The sequence below is a fragment of the Erithacus rubecula genome (assembly GCF_903797595.1).
Source record: "Erithacus rubecula genome assembly, chromosome: 15".
NCBI lineage: Eukaryota > Metazoa > Chordata > Aves > Passeriformes > Muscicapidae > Erithacus > Erithacus rubecula.
The window spans coordinates 6,637,608-6,654,333 of NC_136667.1; the positions used below are offsets into that span (position 1 = coordinate 6,637,608).

The following is a 16,726-nucleotide window of genomic DNA, read 5'->3' on the forward strand; positions in this document are numbered from 1 at the left end:
TGTAACTCTTAGTCCTACCAGGCAGCTCTGAAGGCTGTAAATCCCCCATTAGGCATAAATGCAGCCATTTTGGTTATTTATAGTTATTTACACTATCCATTCATATCTGTCAGGAATGAAGGCAGCCCTGACATTGCAAGCTTCTATCAGGTTATCTTTAATCAGTTTAGAGGCACCTAAGCCACAAATATATCAAATAGCCAATCCTAATGTTGGAGTCCTCTAAAGTATGACTGAATTATTTATTTTGTTATGATGAAAATGTCTGGGCTTTATTGGGTTTTCTTTGAAGAACTTGATTCTGCTTGAAGTCTGGAAGATAAAAGATTAGTGATTGTCTCTCCAAGTTTCTTATTCCAAATCCTTCAAGGCTTTTCATTTTTCACAAGCCTCTGTTACTACTTTAGAGTCAAGGTGAGGGAGCTGAGGTTTCTTTTATTCTATTAAAGAGGTTTAAGTATATAAAGAATTTTATCTTTACTAATTATGCCTTGCACAGGTAAATCCAAGATACATTTAGCAATTAGGTGAGAAGAGATGGGCTTGTGTGGTGGAAGCTTTTGCATGTTAATCACCAAGATGGGTCCATTGACACCAGCACTGCCCAGCAGAGCTTGTCTCTCATCATTTGGAATAGTTTAATACTCCAGTGTCTTTAAGCCAATTAAGTTTTGATAATTCAGGGAAGTCTTTCAGGTGCTGGCAGTAGGAAGAGCCTTGGGTGGACTTTAGCACTGCATTGTTCTGCAGATGTTTTAGTGTTTGTGGGGAGGGAGGAGGTGATATGGGGCAAGTGGGAGAAGTTTCTAACTTGGGAGGTGAATAACTATTTCTGAGTGTGTAGAGAGGAGAGGTGCTGGGACTCAGCAGGTTTTGGAGTTGAAATAATCCTGCAGAGGGAGATGTGACCAATGGCTTTGAGCTGTGCTGTGTGGATAGCTTGGATGTCTAACCAGTGTGCAGGGTTACACAGCTTTTTTTTTTTAAATAGGAGGAAAGTGATTTCAATCAACTGAATAAAATGTATAAAATGATGCTTAGCAGGACTTGAAAGTGTCCTGAGTGGGGTGGTCAGTTTAGTAGCTGCAGGTGAAAAGTGCATGTGAAAATGTCAACTCCTGCTTGTGGGCTTGTAAAATATTAAGCTGACATTTTAGAATGGACTCAAAGAATGAATCCACTTATTGGAAGTGAATATTAAAACTCTTATTAGACCTTACAAGTAAATAAGGTCAAGAAACAGATCTCTAGATCATCTTATTCCTCTTCCTAATTAGTCCTCTTCTAACTGGAGTCTTGCTGCATCCTTCTGTGATGCACCTATCTCCACTGTGACCCTTCTCTGCAAAAGCTTTTTAATTTGTTGTTGCTTTAATATTTTCTTTTTTAATAGCTTGAATTTAAAATAGGGATTGTCTCTCTGGGTCAGTTCAGGGTGGCGTTTTGCCTTTGGTGGGGCTTCCTGCCAGATGCTTTGGATGCACAAAGTTTGTAGTGGAAAACTATGGTGATACATTTACCAGGTTGAAAACTATGTTCTGAACCAATGATTATGGGTAGGTGGAAATAATGTCTGCATAATGAGAGATCCCTGGTTGTCAGAATTGGTCTAGGGAGGTAATGTTTCCTTTCAAATAACCAGAACTTATTGTTCATAAATCACAGTTAATCTGTTTATTACACCAGCACACGAAGCTGGAAGTCTGGAGTGTGCCATAATGCTTAGCTTTAGGAGCAGAGCTGTAATAGTAGCAGCAATTTCAAATGATTTGAAATTGGGGGATCAGCAAAATGCAGGAGTTTGTGGAGGCTCTGGGCATTAAAAATGACTGCTGAGGATTGATGAGTTTCTTTAACAAATTGTAAAATCCATCATGCAGGAGTTAGGGCATGAAACTGCCCTCCTGAGCCACATAAACCATGGCTTTGGAAGAACTGCATGACAGTGCATGCTACCGGGAAGGGAGATTTTGAAAGATGTTTGGTTTTGCTTTTGTTTCTTCCTCTCATTGCCTGAAGTTTCTCTGCTAGTACAGCACTGGCATGCAGCTCAGTGGGCTCTGGATGGGTTTTTCCCTCAGGGGAGCCTCTCAGTCCCATTTCCCAAAATCCTGGTGCACCTTGCTCATAGTTGGAGAGCTTGGCACGTGTCTCCTTGCAGGAGGGACCTTGCTGGCTTCTGCTGCTGTTTCCCTGCATCCCCCTTGAGCTCTGCAGTGCATCCCACACTGATGGCCTCTCATGCTCCCACCTGCATGTCCATGCATCTGCTGGCTGCTGCAGGAAGATTCTGTGTTATGCCCTTTGCAGAGAGTTAGCAGCAACCCTCTGGCATGTCCACAGAGGAGTGAAATGTGTAGAAGGAGATATCCCTGCTCCCCCAGCCTTGCTTTCGGGGCTTTCATGGCTTTAGGGGTGCAGCAGTGAGGAGCTGTGTGTGGTTCAGATCCATCCCTGCATCCTGCCTCTGTTTCTGCCCTGCAATTAAACACTGCTGATGTCCTTCCCCTCCTCAGTGAAATGAGGCTTGGAGGTTAATAAGGGGCTTTTTGTAACTGCCTGTGTGCTGCTTCAGCAGTTTTTAAGCACAGCACTTGATATCTGGGTTTCGGGGTCCCCAGTTCAAAATGTGTGAAGAACTCCTGGGTTCTTGTGCCTTCTGCTGCCCGGGTGCTTTCCTGCTCCTGAGGGCTGAGGGAGGAATTGGCTGTGTGCAATTCCAGGAACTGATGCTGCAGCTCCATAGGGAATGCAGACCCTTTGGATGGGAGGTGTCTGGGCTGGGGTCTGCAGGGGGGTCAGAGCCTTGCTGGGGTACCTGTGCCATCCCCTGCAGCTCTGTCACATCTGTGTGGTGGTGCTGCTGATACTGTAGGGTTAAAATGCTTCTAAAATCATGGGAATTGTATGCAATAGATCCAAGGGGTGGAAAGAAAGGTCGGGTATTGTAGGCCTGGGAAAGGGAACTAGGACCTGGGAAAGAGTGTTGAGCTTTGCCTTTATGAGACCATGTGAAACTGCACCTGCATAATCATCATATGATAAATAATATGACTGTTAAATGTAATGATTGTTTGGTAATAGAATATAATTATTGTTTAATCATAACAAGAATCATGAAAAAGGATGTTTGGGGGTCCTGATAAAAATTACAAGAATACATGCTTGGATAAGATCAATGTATACCATAGAACAATATGGGTTTGATAATCAATATATAGTTATATAACAAAAAGGGTATAAAAACATGTTCATCTCGAATCCATGTGGGACTCAGATTTGGGTTTGTACCCCTGATTCCCAGAGCTCTTCAGTAAAAGCACCTGCATATAATCCTCCTGGATTTTGTGTTTCTGTGCTAACACTGCCTGTCCCATGTGCTCTGAACACGATGCTCTGCCTGAATTCCCTGTCAGAGCATGAGCTGTGAGCCAGGCAGAGAGGGCTCCCTGTTCCTTGATGTCTCCTGCTTCCACAAGTGGGCTGTTCTCTGTAATTACCTTCTGAGCTCCAAGTTATCATCTTTTGATAGTTCAAGTGCTAACGTTCTTTAAATGCCTCCCAGTGCTATAAAGCAGTCCTATGACATCTCTTTAGCTTGCAGTAAGGTGATATAAATGTCATGTTACCCTTGAATGTGGTATTTATAGTAGTGTTTGGTGCTGCTGAATATTTGTGTTTTATCCTTTGTAGTTCCAGTACAGAAATGGGCACAGCAGCATCTTCCATCACTAGTCCTGAAAGGATATATAGAGGCATTTTCATCCTGCAAAGTGCTTAAAATGCAAACAAGAGCTACTATGCATTTGCTGAGGAGGAAAGGGGAAAGGAAGCCAGCACTCAGCAGTAAAGACAGGGGCTGTCTCTGTAAAGAAAACATTTTGCTAGATTGTCATCTGCTTCACTTTTAAAGCAGCAATAAGATATAGCGATAAAATGGCCAATGGTGCATTTCATCTGAGGGAAATGAACTCTTGCTGAGCCAATTAAACTGTCAATACTCTGTGGTTTCACGTTCCCCTGAGCAGACTGGGTCACCTCAGGTGTGTTACTCACTCTGACTTCACCACTGATGTGAAATCAATTTTAGCAATTTATAATCTTTCATTCTACTGTGAAAGTATATTAATCTGTGAAAAACACCACTCAGACAGTGAGGACATTTGACAGCTTTCCTCACAAGTGTGTGTGGCTGGCATTGTCTCTTGGATTGTCTGGTGCATGGAACCAGTGTATCTTTGGGACACTCTGGAGGCACTGACAATCCAGTTTTCAAGGATGGGGCTTCATCCTTGTCCTGGTTTGAGGGACAGGTATCTGCCAATAAAGGCAGAAACTTCTCTGTGAAATGGAGAATGTAAACCCCCTCCCTCCAAATTATTTATAATTTTTAAATTAAGGGGCTCTCAGGCAAAGATAGGGGAATTAGGAATAACAGTTCTTTACTAGGAAAATTAAAATAGAAATACAGTATTACAAAGAACAAACCCAAACACTGCCAGACTCAGAATCCAAGCTGACACCCTGTCAGTCAGTCAGGGTGGTGGCAGCAGTCCCATTCAATGGTGGCTGCATCCCCCTGCAGTGGCAGATGTGGTTCAGCTGGAGCAGTGCTCCTGTAGAAGGTGCAGTTTTCTCTGAAGGTGCAGAGATGATGTGGAAAGGTCTGGCTTTCCTCTGGAATCCAGTGGAAAGAAGCTAACTTGCTGCCCAAAATCTCACTTTTTTCTCTAGGTAGGAAAGGCTTGGCTCCTTCCCTGGCTGGAGCATCTCCCAGTGGGATGATGGAATTTTATCAGTCATACAGTGGGACTGAATGGGCCAGCAGCAGATGACATCTTCCTGGAGGGAGGATGGGCTGTGGAAAGATAAAGATGATTGCCCCAGCTGGTTTAAAGATGGCCCATTAGCAGATAATATGTGCCAGGAGATCAGGGTCACTGCCCCACCCAGTTTTGAACAATGGCCCATTAACAGGAGATATCTCCCACAGGGATAAGAATCGCTGCCACACCCAGTTTTTAACAATGGCCCATTAACAGGTGATACCTCCTGGATGAAGGGTGGGTCATGGGAAAGATAAAGATGATTGCCCCAGCTGGTTTAAAGATGGCCCATTAGCAGATGATATGTGCCAGGAGATCAGGGTCACTGCCCCACCCTGCTGCAACAGATGGTGACAGAATACACATTGATGGCCACATCCTGCCTTGCAACCCAAGACAATCCTAAAAATATTCAAAAAATCATAGCAAAACCTTGGTCAAGCTTTTTACTACTTATGTGAAATTCAGTAGTTTGAAATTGGCTTTATTCTCTCAGCCCAGAACAGGCAGAGCTCTCCATGCTGCTTTTGGTATCATAGAAATGCTTGTGGCAGATTTGGGATGTTAGTGCTCACTAGAAAGTAAAGCAGATACGTCTGGCATGGATGGTAGAGAGATGCTGAGGGAAGTGGGATCTTTTGTGGTTTTTTTCTGTGGCTGAATGTTTGAGCTTAGGTTTTTATCCTGCAGCTGTGAAAGGGATGGGATGGACTGTGCCTAGTTAGGACTACCTGGAAAAACCCTTCTATCCAGTTATGGAATGCAGAACCTGCTGCTGTGTCTCCTTGCAGCCCTCAGAGTGCTGCTGTCATAGGAACCATGGAATCATTTAGGTTGGAAAAGACCTTGAAGGTCACAGAATCCAACCATTAACTCAGCACTACCAAGCCCACCACTAAACCTTGTCCCCAAGTGCCACATCCATGTGGCTTTTGAACACTCCAGAGATTTTTAGATTGAGTCTGTGTTTTCTGTGGTGTGCACAGGGGCTGGGCTTTTTTAGGTGTTTTTGGTGGGTGCTGGATTGTGTCCTGTGTCACAGTGGTTGGTCAGAGAAGCACATCTGGGTTCGTATGGGGCAGCCAGGTATGCACAGGAGATGAGTGAAAATTCCAATGTGTGAAAGTAAAGCCATTTCCATGAAGTATTGCATTTAGGAATTAATGCATCTTCTATGATAGGTTACATGTAGGAAGCACTGCATGTTTAATCTGCTGCTATTAAAAAAATCCCCAAAACTTAATCGGAAAAAAATATCATCTGAATGTGTGCTTGGGAGAAAAAAAAATCAAAAACCTGATGGTTAGCAAGGAAAGATTAAAAAACCAACCTTCTGAGACAAGGCAAAACAAAGAGCAGTGTAGATAAATTGCAAATGAATTCTTTTGCTGATTAGCTCTTCCCAAATTTGTCATCTTCAAGTCAAAAAATCTATGACTGAGTGCCATAAAGAAGCAATTTTAAAAGCAGTAGAGAACAGTAAGGCTGCCTCTAGGATTACAGCTCACAGCTTTGGAATTCACTCCTTTGGAAGGAAATTGGTGAGTAACAGATTGCAGTAATGCAGTGTATTTGTATTGGTCAAATTCCTATTATGATCACAGTGAAAAATGATGTTCCTTTTTCCAGGGAAAGGAAATTAAATAGCCCTAGTAATCCATGTAAGGAGATTGGTTTACATTAAAAGGAGGAAAGAATGTGAGGACTAATCAGATCAATGCTTGCTCTAATCTATCTCATTAAAAAAATAAAATCAAATTGCTACTGAATTTGTAAGGAATTATATTGAAATGACACACATGCTTTTACTGCCTTTTAATTATGAAATTATTTCAGTCTGCTCGAGTCTGCCATGTAAGTGGGCTATCAACTGTTCTTAAATACTGGCTCATAAATTCAAAAGAGTTCTTTAAATGGAAGAAAATCGCATCCCTGGTCCTCCAGCTGAGAATGCCAGCCCAGATCATGACAGGGTCAGAGCTAGAATTTGTACTGGGAAATCTGTGCTGGTTGATTTAGGTGCACAGCTTCCCTCTGGACGAGGCTTTTAAGGTTGTTATTTATGCTCAGGGAGCTCTTGCTCTCCAGTGTCCGGCTGCACAGCCATGATCCACCTTCTTGTGAGACCTGTGGGAATGGCTGTGACTTTGTGAGAGCTGGGGGGGCCTCTGGGGTGGCCTGAGAAGGGTTTTCACATGTGATATACAGCATTGCTCCCCCTCAGCAGGGCTGTGGTTCTGCAGCCAAGCCTCCTCTTGTGCAGATAAGACATTAAAAAAAAAAAAAAAACAAAAAAAACAAACCAGAGTGTTGTCTAAAGAGAAAAATGACAAGAAGAGTGCTGAATCTCTTGCACAGCATTTCTGCTTCCAGCAAACACTTCAGTCACGAGGAGTTAGCCTTTGCTGTTAATGTCAGTAAGACACATTGAAAACTTGGACTTTTTTTGCTGAGGAAATGCAGGAGCCCAGCAGTGGAGAGTGATCTTCTGCTCAGGGTGATGGCTGGTGACCTTCTGTTTTTGCAGAAGAGCTGCTCAGAGGGAGGATGGTGTTTGACCATCATCTGGACACTACCAGAGCACTGCCATGGACACAGGAGCAGCACATGAGGCTGTCCCAGCTCACACACAGAGCTGGTTTTGGGGACACTGGGGACAGAGAAGGTTGCTCTTGCCTGTGGCTTGGCAGGAGGATGGTGTGGCTGCTTGCTGAGCTGGGCTTTACTCTCTGTGGAAATGAGGGGCAGCAGCAGGAGGAGGGTGGTGTGCTGCTGAGGGATGGCTGAACTCTGGCTGGAGTGGCTGGGGGGTACATGGAGGTCTGTGCTTCATCCTGGAATGCTTCAACCTTCCCAGAGAGAGGGTCCTGCAAGGGACAGCCCTCCAAGGGGGTGTCCTGGCTCCTGGATCAACCTCAGCAAGCTGCAGCCTGAGGCCACAAGTGATGAGCTCTCAGTGAGATCAGCACAGGGATTTCAGCTTTCTTGAGAGGCCATCCAGGCCAACACAGGACAGAGACAGAAATGTCATATTGCAAATTCCACAGAGATTCTTTATTATCCAGCCAGTGAAGGGGGCAGGGATGACAGCTCCCTGAAGAACTGGGGGAAAATCTGGGTTTTTTTATGGGGGAAAGCAAGGGTGGTACCAAAGGGGAAAGAGCAGTGGGTTACAGAGGATTACCATGGGCACTAAGGCATGGAGGGATCACTGAAACCCTTGGGATAGCTCACCATTACAAGGAGGATGTGCCCACCTAAGGGACTCCTCTCCTGGAGAGGATCACAATCTATTTAAGGGACATTTCTCCAGGACAGAGGTGTGGCAAGGCAGGCCCATGGACCTCCACAACTCTCCCTTGTGTATTTAGTAAGAAGCCTTCTCCAAGAGCTCTTTTAAAGCAATGAGAAAGACATGAAGATGTGGGTGCTGGTGAGAGTCAGGAAAAAAAGCAGTTTGAGTTTTCCCAAGCTACTCAAAGGAAAACAGAAAAGAAAGAATCAACAGCAAAGTTTAGTACCTGCTTGTGGACAGGAGGAGCGTGTGAGGAATGTGATGTTTTGGTAAAAGCATGTTTACAAGAGGTGTTCCCTTCATTGGACCAGTGAGCTTTATTCTATCCTTGGTTCTGTGAGCCAGTCTGTAAAAATGTGTCTACTCCTGCAATAAATTGCTTCTTCTGCTTTTTGGATGAACCTGTGTTGCTGTATTCTTTCACCACTCCCTAACCTTACAGCAACATCAAGACATAAGCAGCACAATAAGAGCTACAACAAAAATCCACAAAACACCCTTAACCAAATATGAAACCCATTCTGTTAATCCCATTGTCAAGTTCATATCTTGTTTATTGCTCTGTTGTCTGCTGCTGGGTGATGGGACAGTCTTTTCTCTGGTTTGTGGCCATTCAGTGATGCCCTTGTCTCCATGCAGAACTGGTTTGGTTTTGGGGAGGTCCTGGCTTGGATGTGGTGTCTGTAGGAACAGCCCAACACCTCCTGGCTTGCTGTAGGTTCACATCTGCCCAGCTGTGCTGGGATCCTCTGGGTGTGACCCAGCATGGGGCTGAGCTGCTCCTGTCACTGGCACAGAGGGGAGCCACACACTGCAGGGATCTGGAGATCACACTCTGCTGCAGTGCTGGAATAAACACTGCCTGCATTTACAGGGGTGGCCTTGAGAAGGGGGAAAGATCTGCCTGGGAGAGCACTGTGCTGATGGAGCCCTCATTGTCCTATGAATGAGCTTTGTGATTTCTGAAGAAAGACTAAAGCTGTGTTTCCATACCATGCAGCTCTTCTGTGTTTGTTGAGAGATGGCACTTGTAATGTTGGAATTTGCAGTAGCTTTAAAGCTGGAGGTGATAAGCTGCTTTTCCCCCTTTCTTGCTTTTTTTCAGAGGTTGTGTAGATAATGGCCTGGAAACTGTATTAGTAACCTTGTACATCACTTTTTGCTACCAGTGAGGAGTAAACAGTGCTTTTGACATTTGAAGAAATGGTTCATTTTCTAAGAATTGTGATTCAGAATTTGTTTCTTGAACTAATGGACAATATAGCACTATTTTTTACTAGATTGCATAGATTTTTACCTTGAAGATCCTCTAAAGTGCACTGCATTACTAGTGTTAAGTAAAAGCAAATGCTTCACATCAAATGAGAAGGCAGTGCTTGAACTGGAAAGAGGCTGAAACCCATTTCTTTGTGTAGCTTGTGATGCTTTACTGTGAGATAAACCATGAAAAATAATTAGACTCACTAGTAAGTAAATATTTGGTCCTGAAATGTATCTTGAAGATACAGAGCTGGAAGAAAATAACCTCTCCAGATGCATGTTGAATCCTCCTAGATTTGTCTCACACCAACAGCTAGATCACAAAATTGTGTCCAGAAAACTACATTAGGAGGACATCACTGAGGGTGAAAAGTTCATAAAGATTATGAACAAACCAGGCCATCTCTGCAATCTCAATTTAGTTTCTTATGCATTGGAATACAGCCTTTAATTACAGCATCATGTGTTTTCCCACAACTGCCTTCCCTTGTGTAAAGGCACTGAATGAATCTCCCTTAATGAGTAATTTTCTTTCTCCTTGTTGTTTGATGCCTATTTTTGAGTACTTTTAAATTACCTCTAAAGATAAAATTCTTCAAAATTTTCAATTACATGTGAGTACTTTATTTTCATGCTGCTCCATAAAGCACATTTCTTTCACAGGCAGGAAAACTGGAATTCAGAAGGACCCCAGTGAAGACCTTTTAAGTTTCTATTCACTCCAGTGTAACAATAGATATTCAAGTTTTAGGTCTTGGGCTTGGGTTCAGCTTTTTTGGTTAAAGCTGGCTTTTCTACCACACACCTTTTGTCCTCTGGAGCTGGAGGGGCAGGGTCCAGCTTTGAGTATTTCCACTTCAGGTTAATAAAGAGAAGCATTAATGCACCAGACCCTGGGCTCTCTTTTTAAAAGTGGGAGATTTCAATGTTGTAAGTAGAAAAAAAAAAAAAAAAAATTCAACTCTTATTCTATCTCCCACCTCTTAAGGCAAAAATGATTTGGACTTGGGTGTTCCTGCAGATGCAGAAAAAATGCACCAAACTCAACTGCACCCCCAAATCGTGACCAAAGAGTTCATATTTATACAGGCTTGTGCAAAATCCTGTCAAAAGCTGAGCTCTGTTTCAAAGTCTGGGAAATGCTTTAGCTAATTAAAGAAAAGGTCAGCAGGATTTCTTACTGTAGGCAAAAAAAGGAGAGATAAATCTTTCTTCTCTCCCTTGTTCTTAGAAGCAGTCGAACTGTTTTGGCTGAAATTAAAATTTGCCTGAGGCAGAAAAAAGGCACATGAAGTTGCAGTCCAGATGGCTAGAGCTTGGCAAAATTATAGGTAAGTAGGAATAAGGTCTAAAGATCAGAAGCATTAGGCAACTGTAATAAGCAGAGCTACCAGCTCTTCCTGTAATCAGTTATGATATTTAATCTAAATGGCTCTTGCAGAAAGCTCTTGTGCTCTTCTGAAGTGTGATCATTCATTCAGAGATTTGGAAGGGACTCAAAGCTGTAGTTAAAGCGAGTTTGCTTGTGGAATGTGAGAGGGATTTTTATCCCCTGGATGTATGATGTTCCTCTCAGCTGGATCTGTGTGAGCTGTACCTGCTGTGGCCATCTCAGCTGCCTGTGATGTTGTTTTATTCATCCTATAATCAGTCTGTGTAATAGAGGAAGAAAACAAACCTTGATCATAAGCAAATCTTTCATAAGTTTGAGTTTATTACTTATTTGCTGATGCATTTGCAAAGGAAAGTTTTGTTCCAATCTTGTAAATGGCTCTGCCTCTTTTTTCATTTGTGTTTGTGATGCTGCAGGAGTCAGTGTAAGCAGATTAAGTCATGTGTGGATATTTTTCCATTCAATACCATTTTCTACACCCTCTGGGGACTAACCCAGCAAGGGAACTTAGTTTATGGGGCTGAAAAATGATCACCTGTTCAAGAACTTGACTCTAAACACTATGAATGTGCCCGAAAATGTTTAGAATTCCTTAGTGCACTCACAGGAGAGGAGAAAGGGAAGAAAAGAAAGAAAAGATGCGATTTTATCTGTGGCAGGAGCTGCAGAGAGGATGCTGCAGTAGCCCAGGTGCTGCCTCATGTCACCCTTTTGTGCAGAAAGCACTGCTCAATTCTGTCAGTAACACAGATGCCTGTGGTTCATGGGACAATAAAAAGTGGGAGGACCCTCAGCAGGCTGGAGCAAAGCCTCATTTGGGACGGGTGGCCCAGGGGAGTGTTTGAATCCCTGGGGGATTTAAAAACCATGTAGATGTGGTGCTTGGGGAGATGGTTTAGTGACTTGTCATTGCTGGCTCAGCAGCTGGACTTGATCTTAAGAGGGCTTTTCCAGCCTAAAAGGTTCTGTGATTTTTTACCACTACCAAAATGAGTTGCTCTGGGTAAGACACAGTCTGCCCTGTTTATGCACATTTTGGTACTGCTGGCCATCAGCTCCAACAAACTATAGAATTTGGGGTGACCTGAGCCCTTGGATCTTTAGGGCTGTAAAACTCCTGTGGAAATGGATCTTTAGGGGTGTAAAACTCCTGTGGAAGTGGGGTTGGTGTCCTGCAGGGGCAATGCCCATTGTATCCTAGCCTTTCTGCCAGGCTCTCCTGGGGAAGAAGCAGAGATAGATCTCCTTCTGTGTTTCTGCAGAGGTCTGAAGGGGCACATAACTCACTGTGATGTATTTGCAGGCTTCAGGGAGGGTGTTTGTGCACGTTGTGGAGCTGGGGTCGCAGTAAAACAGCAGCAGTGAGCTCAGGGGTGAGAGGGGGCAGAAACCAGGAGTCCCATGTGTTTTTTCTGAAGATGACTGCCTGCCTTGCCTTGGGTGAGCACTGAGGGAGGCTTCAGGGATCCCTCTGAGAGACAAGCAGAGTCAACACAGCACTTTTCTTCATCCTCTCTACAGACAGCTATAATTTTGGGCTGCCACCTCTGCATGCAGAGGTGTCAAAGAAGGAATTTAAGGCTGATTGAGCACTGAGTATCGAGCCTTGCCACTCTGCTCTCCCCTGGGCTTTGCATGCCCCTTCTTCTGAACAGCATGCAGCTTTCAGCCTGCTCTCGAGGCAGAGGCATTTGCTTTGGTGCTCCTTGTATTTAATTATTCCTGTTTGCCTTTCTGAGCAGCCAGTGGCTGGCACTGCTTGTCTCCCTGGCCCCCTCCCACTGCCATGGAGTGCCCTGCCTTCCTCTCCCGGAGTGAGATGCTGGAGGAGGTCATGCAGCATTAATAGGCAAGCAGATCTCTGATTTTGTTTCTGCTTATGGACTCTGACATTTCTGGCGTTTTCTGAAGTGTAAAATGTTTCCGAGAAAACAACAACTTGGCTTTTACTGAAAAATTAATTATGTTGGCACTTTGCCCGTTGTGGTGGGTTTCTGTCAGAGGACAAAGGCACCGACACTGGGGGCAAGGGTGAGGTGGGGAAGGACAGCAGGAACATTAGGGAGAGGAAATCTGCATTAAGGTTAAAAGATCTAATTAACCATGGATTATCAGGGAGCAATGGAAACTCTTCAGAAGGCATTACCTTCTGTGCATTTACAGAGCTAACACACATCCGGGGTTATTTGCTTCATAAATTTGTTTTTTTTCTCTAATTACAGTTAGCAGGCTGTGACTTTCTCTGCTCCTCTGTGATGTTCTGTGTGTCTCTGTTCCCCTCCATGCAGAGATACACCTTGTACAGCACAGCACACACAGCTCCTCATGTGCTGCCCTGGGGAGCATGTGGGGGGAAAATGGGGAAAACCAGCTGGGTTTGGTGCATGTGTGCACTTCTTAAGAGTTAGAAATCCAGTCAAAAGCACAAGAGGAGGCAAAATACCAAAGGGCTGTGCTGTTGATCCTTTGTGACCTTTTCAGTGTTAGTTTTCCTTTTGTCCTTTGAAAGGAAGGGATCATCAGGGAGCTTCACAGTAGGACTAAGGGAAGGATAATTCCAGTTCTTGCTGAAATCTGGGATTAGGGACAGCTTGTCCACATGAATTGCAATGAGCATGGGTTTATAAATACACACACAAGTGTTTCTACCCAGCCCTTGTATGGGACAGCGGTGGTGGTGTGTCTGGTCTTGCTTCTCTCTGGGGTTTGCAATCCAGGTGTAAGCAGCATTTGGGTATGGACAGAAGAGGGGATGTAAAGAAACAGATGTGTACTGACGAGCATGCAAAGAGCAGTAGTCTCAGCATCACAGCAAAAAACCCAGAAAAGGTGGGAGGAAGAACCTGAAGTTACAGAAATAAGTAGTTTTGCCCATGGTTCTGGTAGCTCTTCAGGTGTAGTGGTGCATGGGAGAAAAATTTGTCAGACAGTATATTCAAATTTCCATTTTATTTCTTCAAGTGGTCTTCAAGAAGAAATGGAGATAAAATATGGGCTGATAACATGAACAGAAAAAAAGGAATAGTTATTGTACCCAGACCTTGCTTGGCCATTAGTATTCTATTAATTTTCTCCCTGCTACTAATGATATGAGGAAGACTGAATACACTTAAAAGGATGCATGTCATCAAAATGGTATCTGACAACAGTCCCTTCACTGCTCATGATGCTTTTGATTGTTAATGTAGATAAAATGTAAATGATCAGAATATAAAAACTCCCTTTTGTCTTTCTAATGTTTTCATCTGCCTATTAAACAAATTACATGGGAAAGTGAGTAGTCTGTTACTTAGTACAGTGGTGTCACCCAGATACTTTGAAATGCTTAATGGTATAGAATGAAGTGTCCTTGCTTTGTATGTTTTCCTAGTAGTAATGACATTCTAGGCCAAAGTCATACTTGCTTCTTCAAAATGTAGTTGCCTTGTCCTTACTAGATAATTGTAGTTTCAATGCATTGTGGTACTGTTTTACTGGGTTTTATGTCAGGATTTTAATAAGAACAATTGGTGGAGGTGTAGAGCTGAGTTGGGTTCTTTCCAAAACCCTCTGCACACAGCAGATCAGAAAGAGAATATTTTATTGGAGACTGGTGTCTCCAAAATGGGGATCTTTGGTCTCAGCAGAGCAGCTGTGATGCTGGTGCTGGTCAGGGATGGGGACAGGGCTGCTCTGTGTCCCCATGGCAGCTGGGAGGGAGGACCCTGTGCAGGTGGGGAAGGGGCTGCAGCTGTAACTGAAGCTGCTTGTTTCCACGAGCAGTGTGATAAACCTTGGTGATCCATCTCCTGCTGCTGGTGTGTCACTGCATCAGGACATTTTATGGGCATTTGTGGCTGCCCTGGGGCACTGCCAGGCTGGCACTGGGGCTGCTGTGTTGCAGCTCACCCAGGACCAGTGGTCAGCTGGTCAGCAAGTGGTGAGGAGGCAGTTCTGAGGTTTGCTTGTACAGAAAAGTCCCAGATGCCTCAAACTTGAAACTTCTGACTTAAAAGCCATCTCCCTGTCTCCCACAAGGCTTGATTTGCCCTTCTTGGTGCAGTAATGTTGCACACAGTTCCCTAAAGCATGCATGTTTTCTTTAAGGAAAGAGCAATACCATCTGCTGTTGCATCACAATCAGCCTTGTGCAGGTATAACTGGGAGATGTAAGGGCAGTTCTGCTCTCATGTGGTTCCTCCTTTCAGGAAAACTGCAGAGGTGTCCCTGGGTGCATGGGGAAGCTTTTCCCCTTTCCATTTCAGTGAGGGTTACATCCAAATGGGGCAAAGCATTTGCCATCCACCCTCTGCAGATGTTAACATTTCACACTTGAAGCCAGGGTCTTCCTTTGAGAGCTGTGCTGGCCCAGATAAACAGTAGCTGCAAGGATTATCTTCCCTGTGAGGTTTGGGGTGCCTGGAGCCTGTGGGATCCTGCTTTGTGTTGACACAGGTTGCAGTGGTCAGAGGAGATGCTTTTCAGCTGTAGGGAAGGGCTGGTCACTGCATTGCAGGGAGGGAAACTTTGGGGTGGTCTCTGGTTATTTGCTTTGTAGGTCCCAGCTCTTGAGGGCTCATCTGAAAGCTGAACAAGCACCTCTCCTTGACACACTGCTATTACCATGTTGGAAAAAAGTGATTTTTCACAATATTCTACACTGCAAGTATTTTTTTTTAAATACTTTTTTGCTTTCCTGTAAAACGAGGTGAGCAATTGTTCTGTATTGACAGCTGGCTTGTAAATCAGCCACTCACTTGCCAGATGAGAATGTGGAAATGCCTTATAAGCACTTTCATGTTTTGTGATGGTTTTAATTCCAGAATATTTAGAACCTCTTTGCATTGGTGCAAAGTAAAATAAAACATGGTCTCTAACAGGTGCCAAGACAAACATGGGATGAATTTCTCCTCTGAGGGTCTGAGAAAGGGATTTGCAGAGGAACTGCTGCAGCCCCCAGGGAAGGAGCAGGATTGGCTTTTGGGTCTTAATTTCATTGTTTAAGGTCAGATTATGTTGATCTAAATCATGCAACTAATTCCATCAACAAGCAAGACTATTTGCATAGATGGAATTTAAGTGCTGCTTCTCCTGCATCTCTCCCTGGTTTTGTATTTAGGTTGCACCTGAAAAAATAAATTGGTGTCCATGTTAGGAGTGAGTTTATTATGCTTACCTTGTTGGAGGAGTGTCGAGCTGGGTATTTCCCTTATGGCAACTTAGTTTTTATTGGTGTTTTTATTGCCCTTGCTGTGGTTGCTATTCATCTTACTTGACTTCAGAGCTGGTCTTCCAGTTGCTCTGTTTCTTTGATTACAGTGAAATGAAGCAGCTTCTTCTCCACATTTATAATTGCTGTCTTTTGGCCTCCCTCCCCTGCTAGCCAAAGTCCTACCCAGAGTTAATTTTGATGTCTTTGTGAATATTTTCAGTGCATAATGCAGCAACAGTGGCACTGTGTAGAGAATCCAGGGGAAAAAAATCAATTTGAGAGCTGGACAGAAAAATGTCTGCTAGCTAAAAACATCTGTTTCAGACAAACCCCAAATGTCACAGCTTCCATTTTCCATAAGCCCAAGCTGTTGCTTTCAGCTATCATGAACCAGGGAGCTCTGAGGATGGGTGCCTGACTCAGGAACAGTTTTCCACGGGATATCCAGTGGAGGGTTTCCATGGGAATGGCTGAGCTTGTCCATATTTAATGTTTTTTCTTCTTGTTTTATTGCATGGTACTCTCTGGAAGTGGTGTGAAGGGGACAGTACCCACAGGCAGTGGCACAGCAATGGTGTCCCTCTGATTGCTCTTTCCTTTGGGAGTCAAAGCAGGTGCCAGGACACTAGTGTGACTTTTAAGGGGTTCTGTGGCTTTGTACAAGAGCAGAAGCATGTCAGAGGTCTGCATGTGCAAAAATCTGTCTGTCAAAGAGGGGACCTGAAGAGGGATGGGACAGGACTGTGTTCATTTGCGGTGCT

The 16,726-nt window shown here is 44.0% G+C and overlaps 1 protein-coding gene across 2 annotated transcripts in view; it reads left to right on the top strand.

Moving 5' to 3' along the window:
* GPC3 (glypican 3) overlaps nt 1-16,726 on the top strand; it is a 154,425-nt gene that overhangs the window by 13,984 nt on the left and 123,715 nt on the right. The window contains exons 1-2 of one of the 2 annotated variants that reach the window (XM_079318906.1): nt 5,934-5,951; nt 10,613-10,712. The exons of the other annotated variant lie outside the window; for it this stretch is intronic. Coding sequence (XP_079175032.1) covers nt 10,670-10,712 — 43 coding nt within the window. The 5' untranslated portion in view covers nt 5,934-5,951; nt 10,613-10,669. Of the gene's footprint in view, nt 1-5,933; nt 5,952-10,612; nt 10,713-16,726 lie in introns of those variants that run through there. 2 annotated transcript variants of the gene reach the window in all.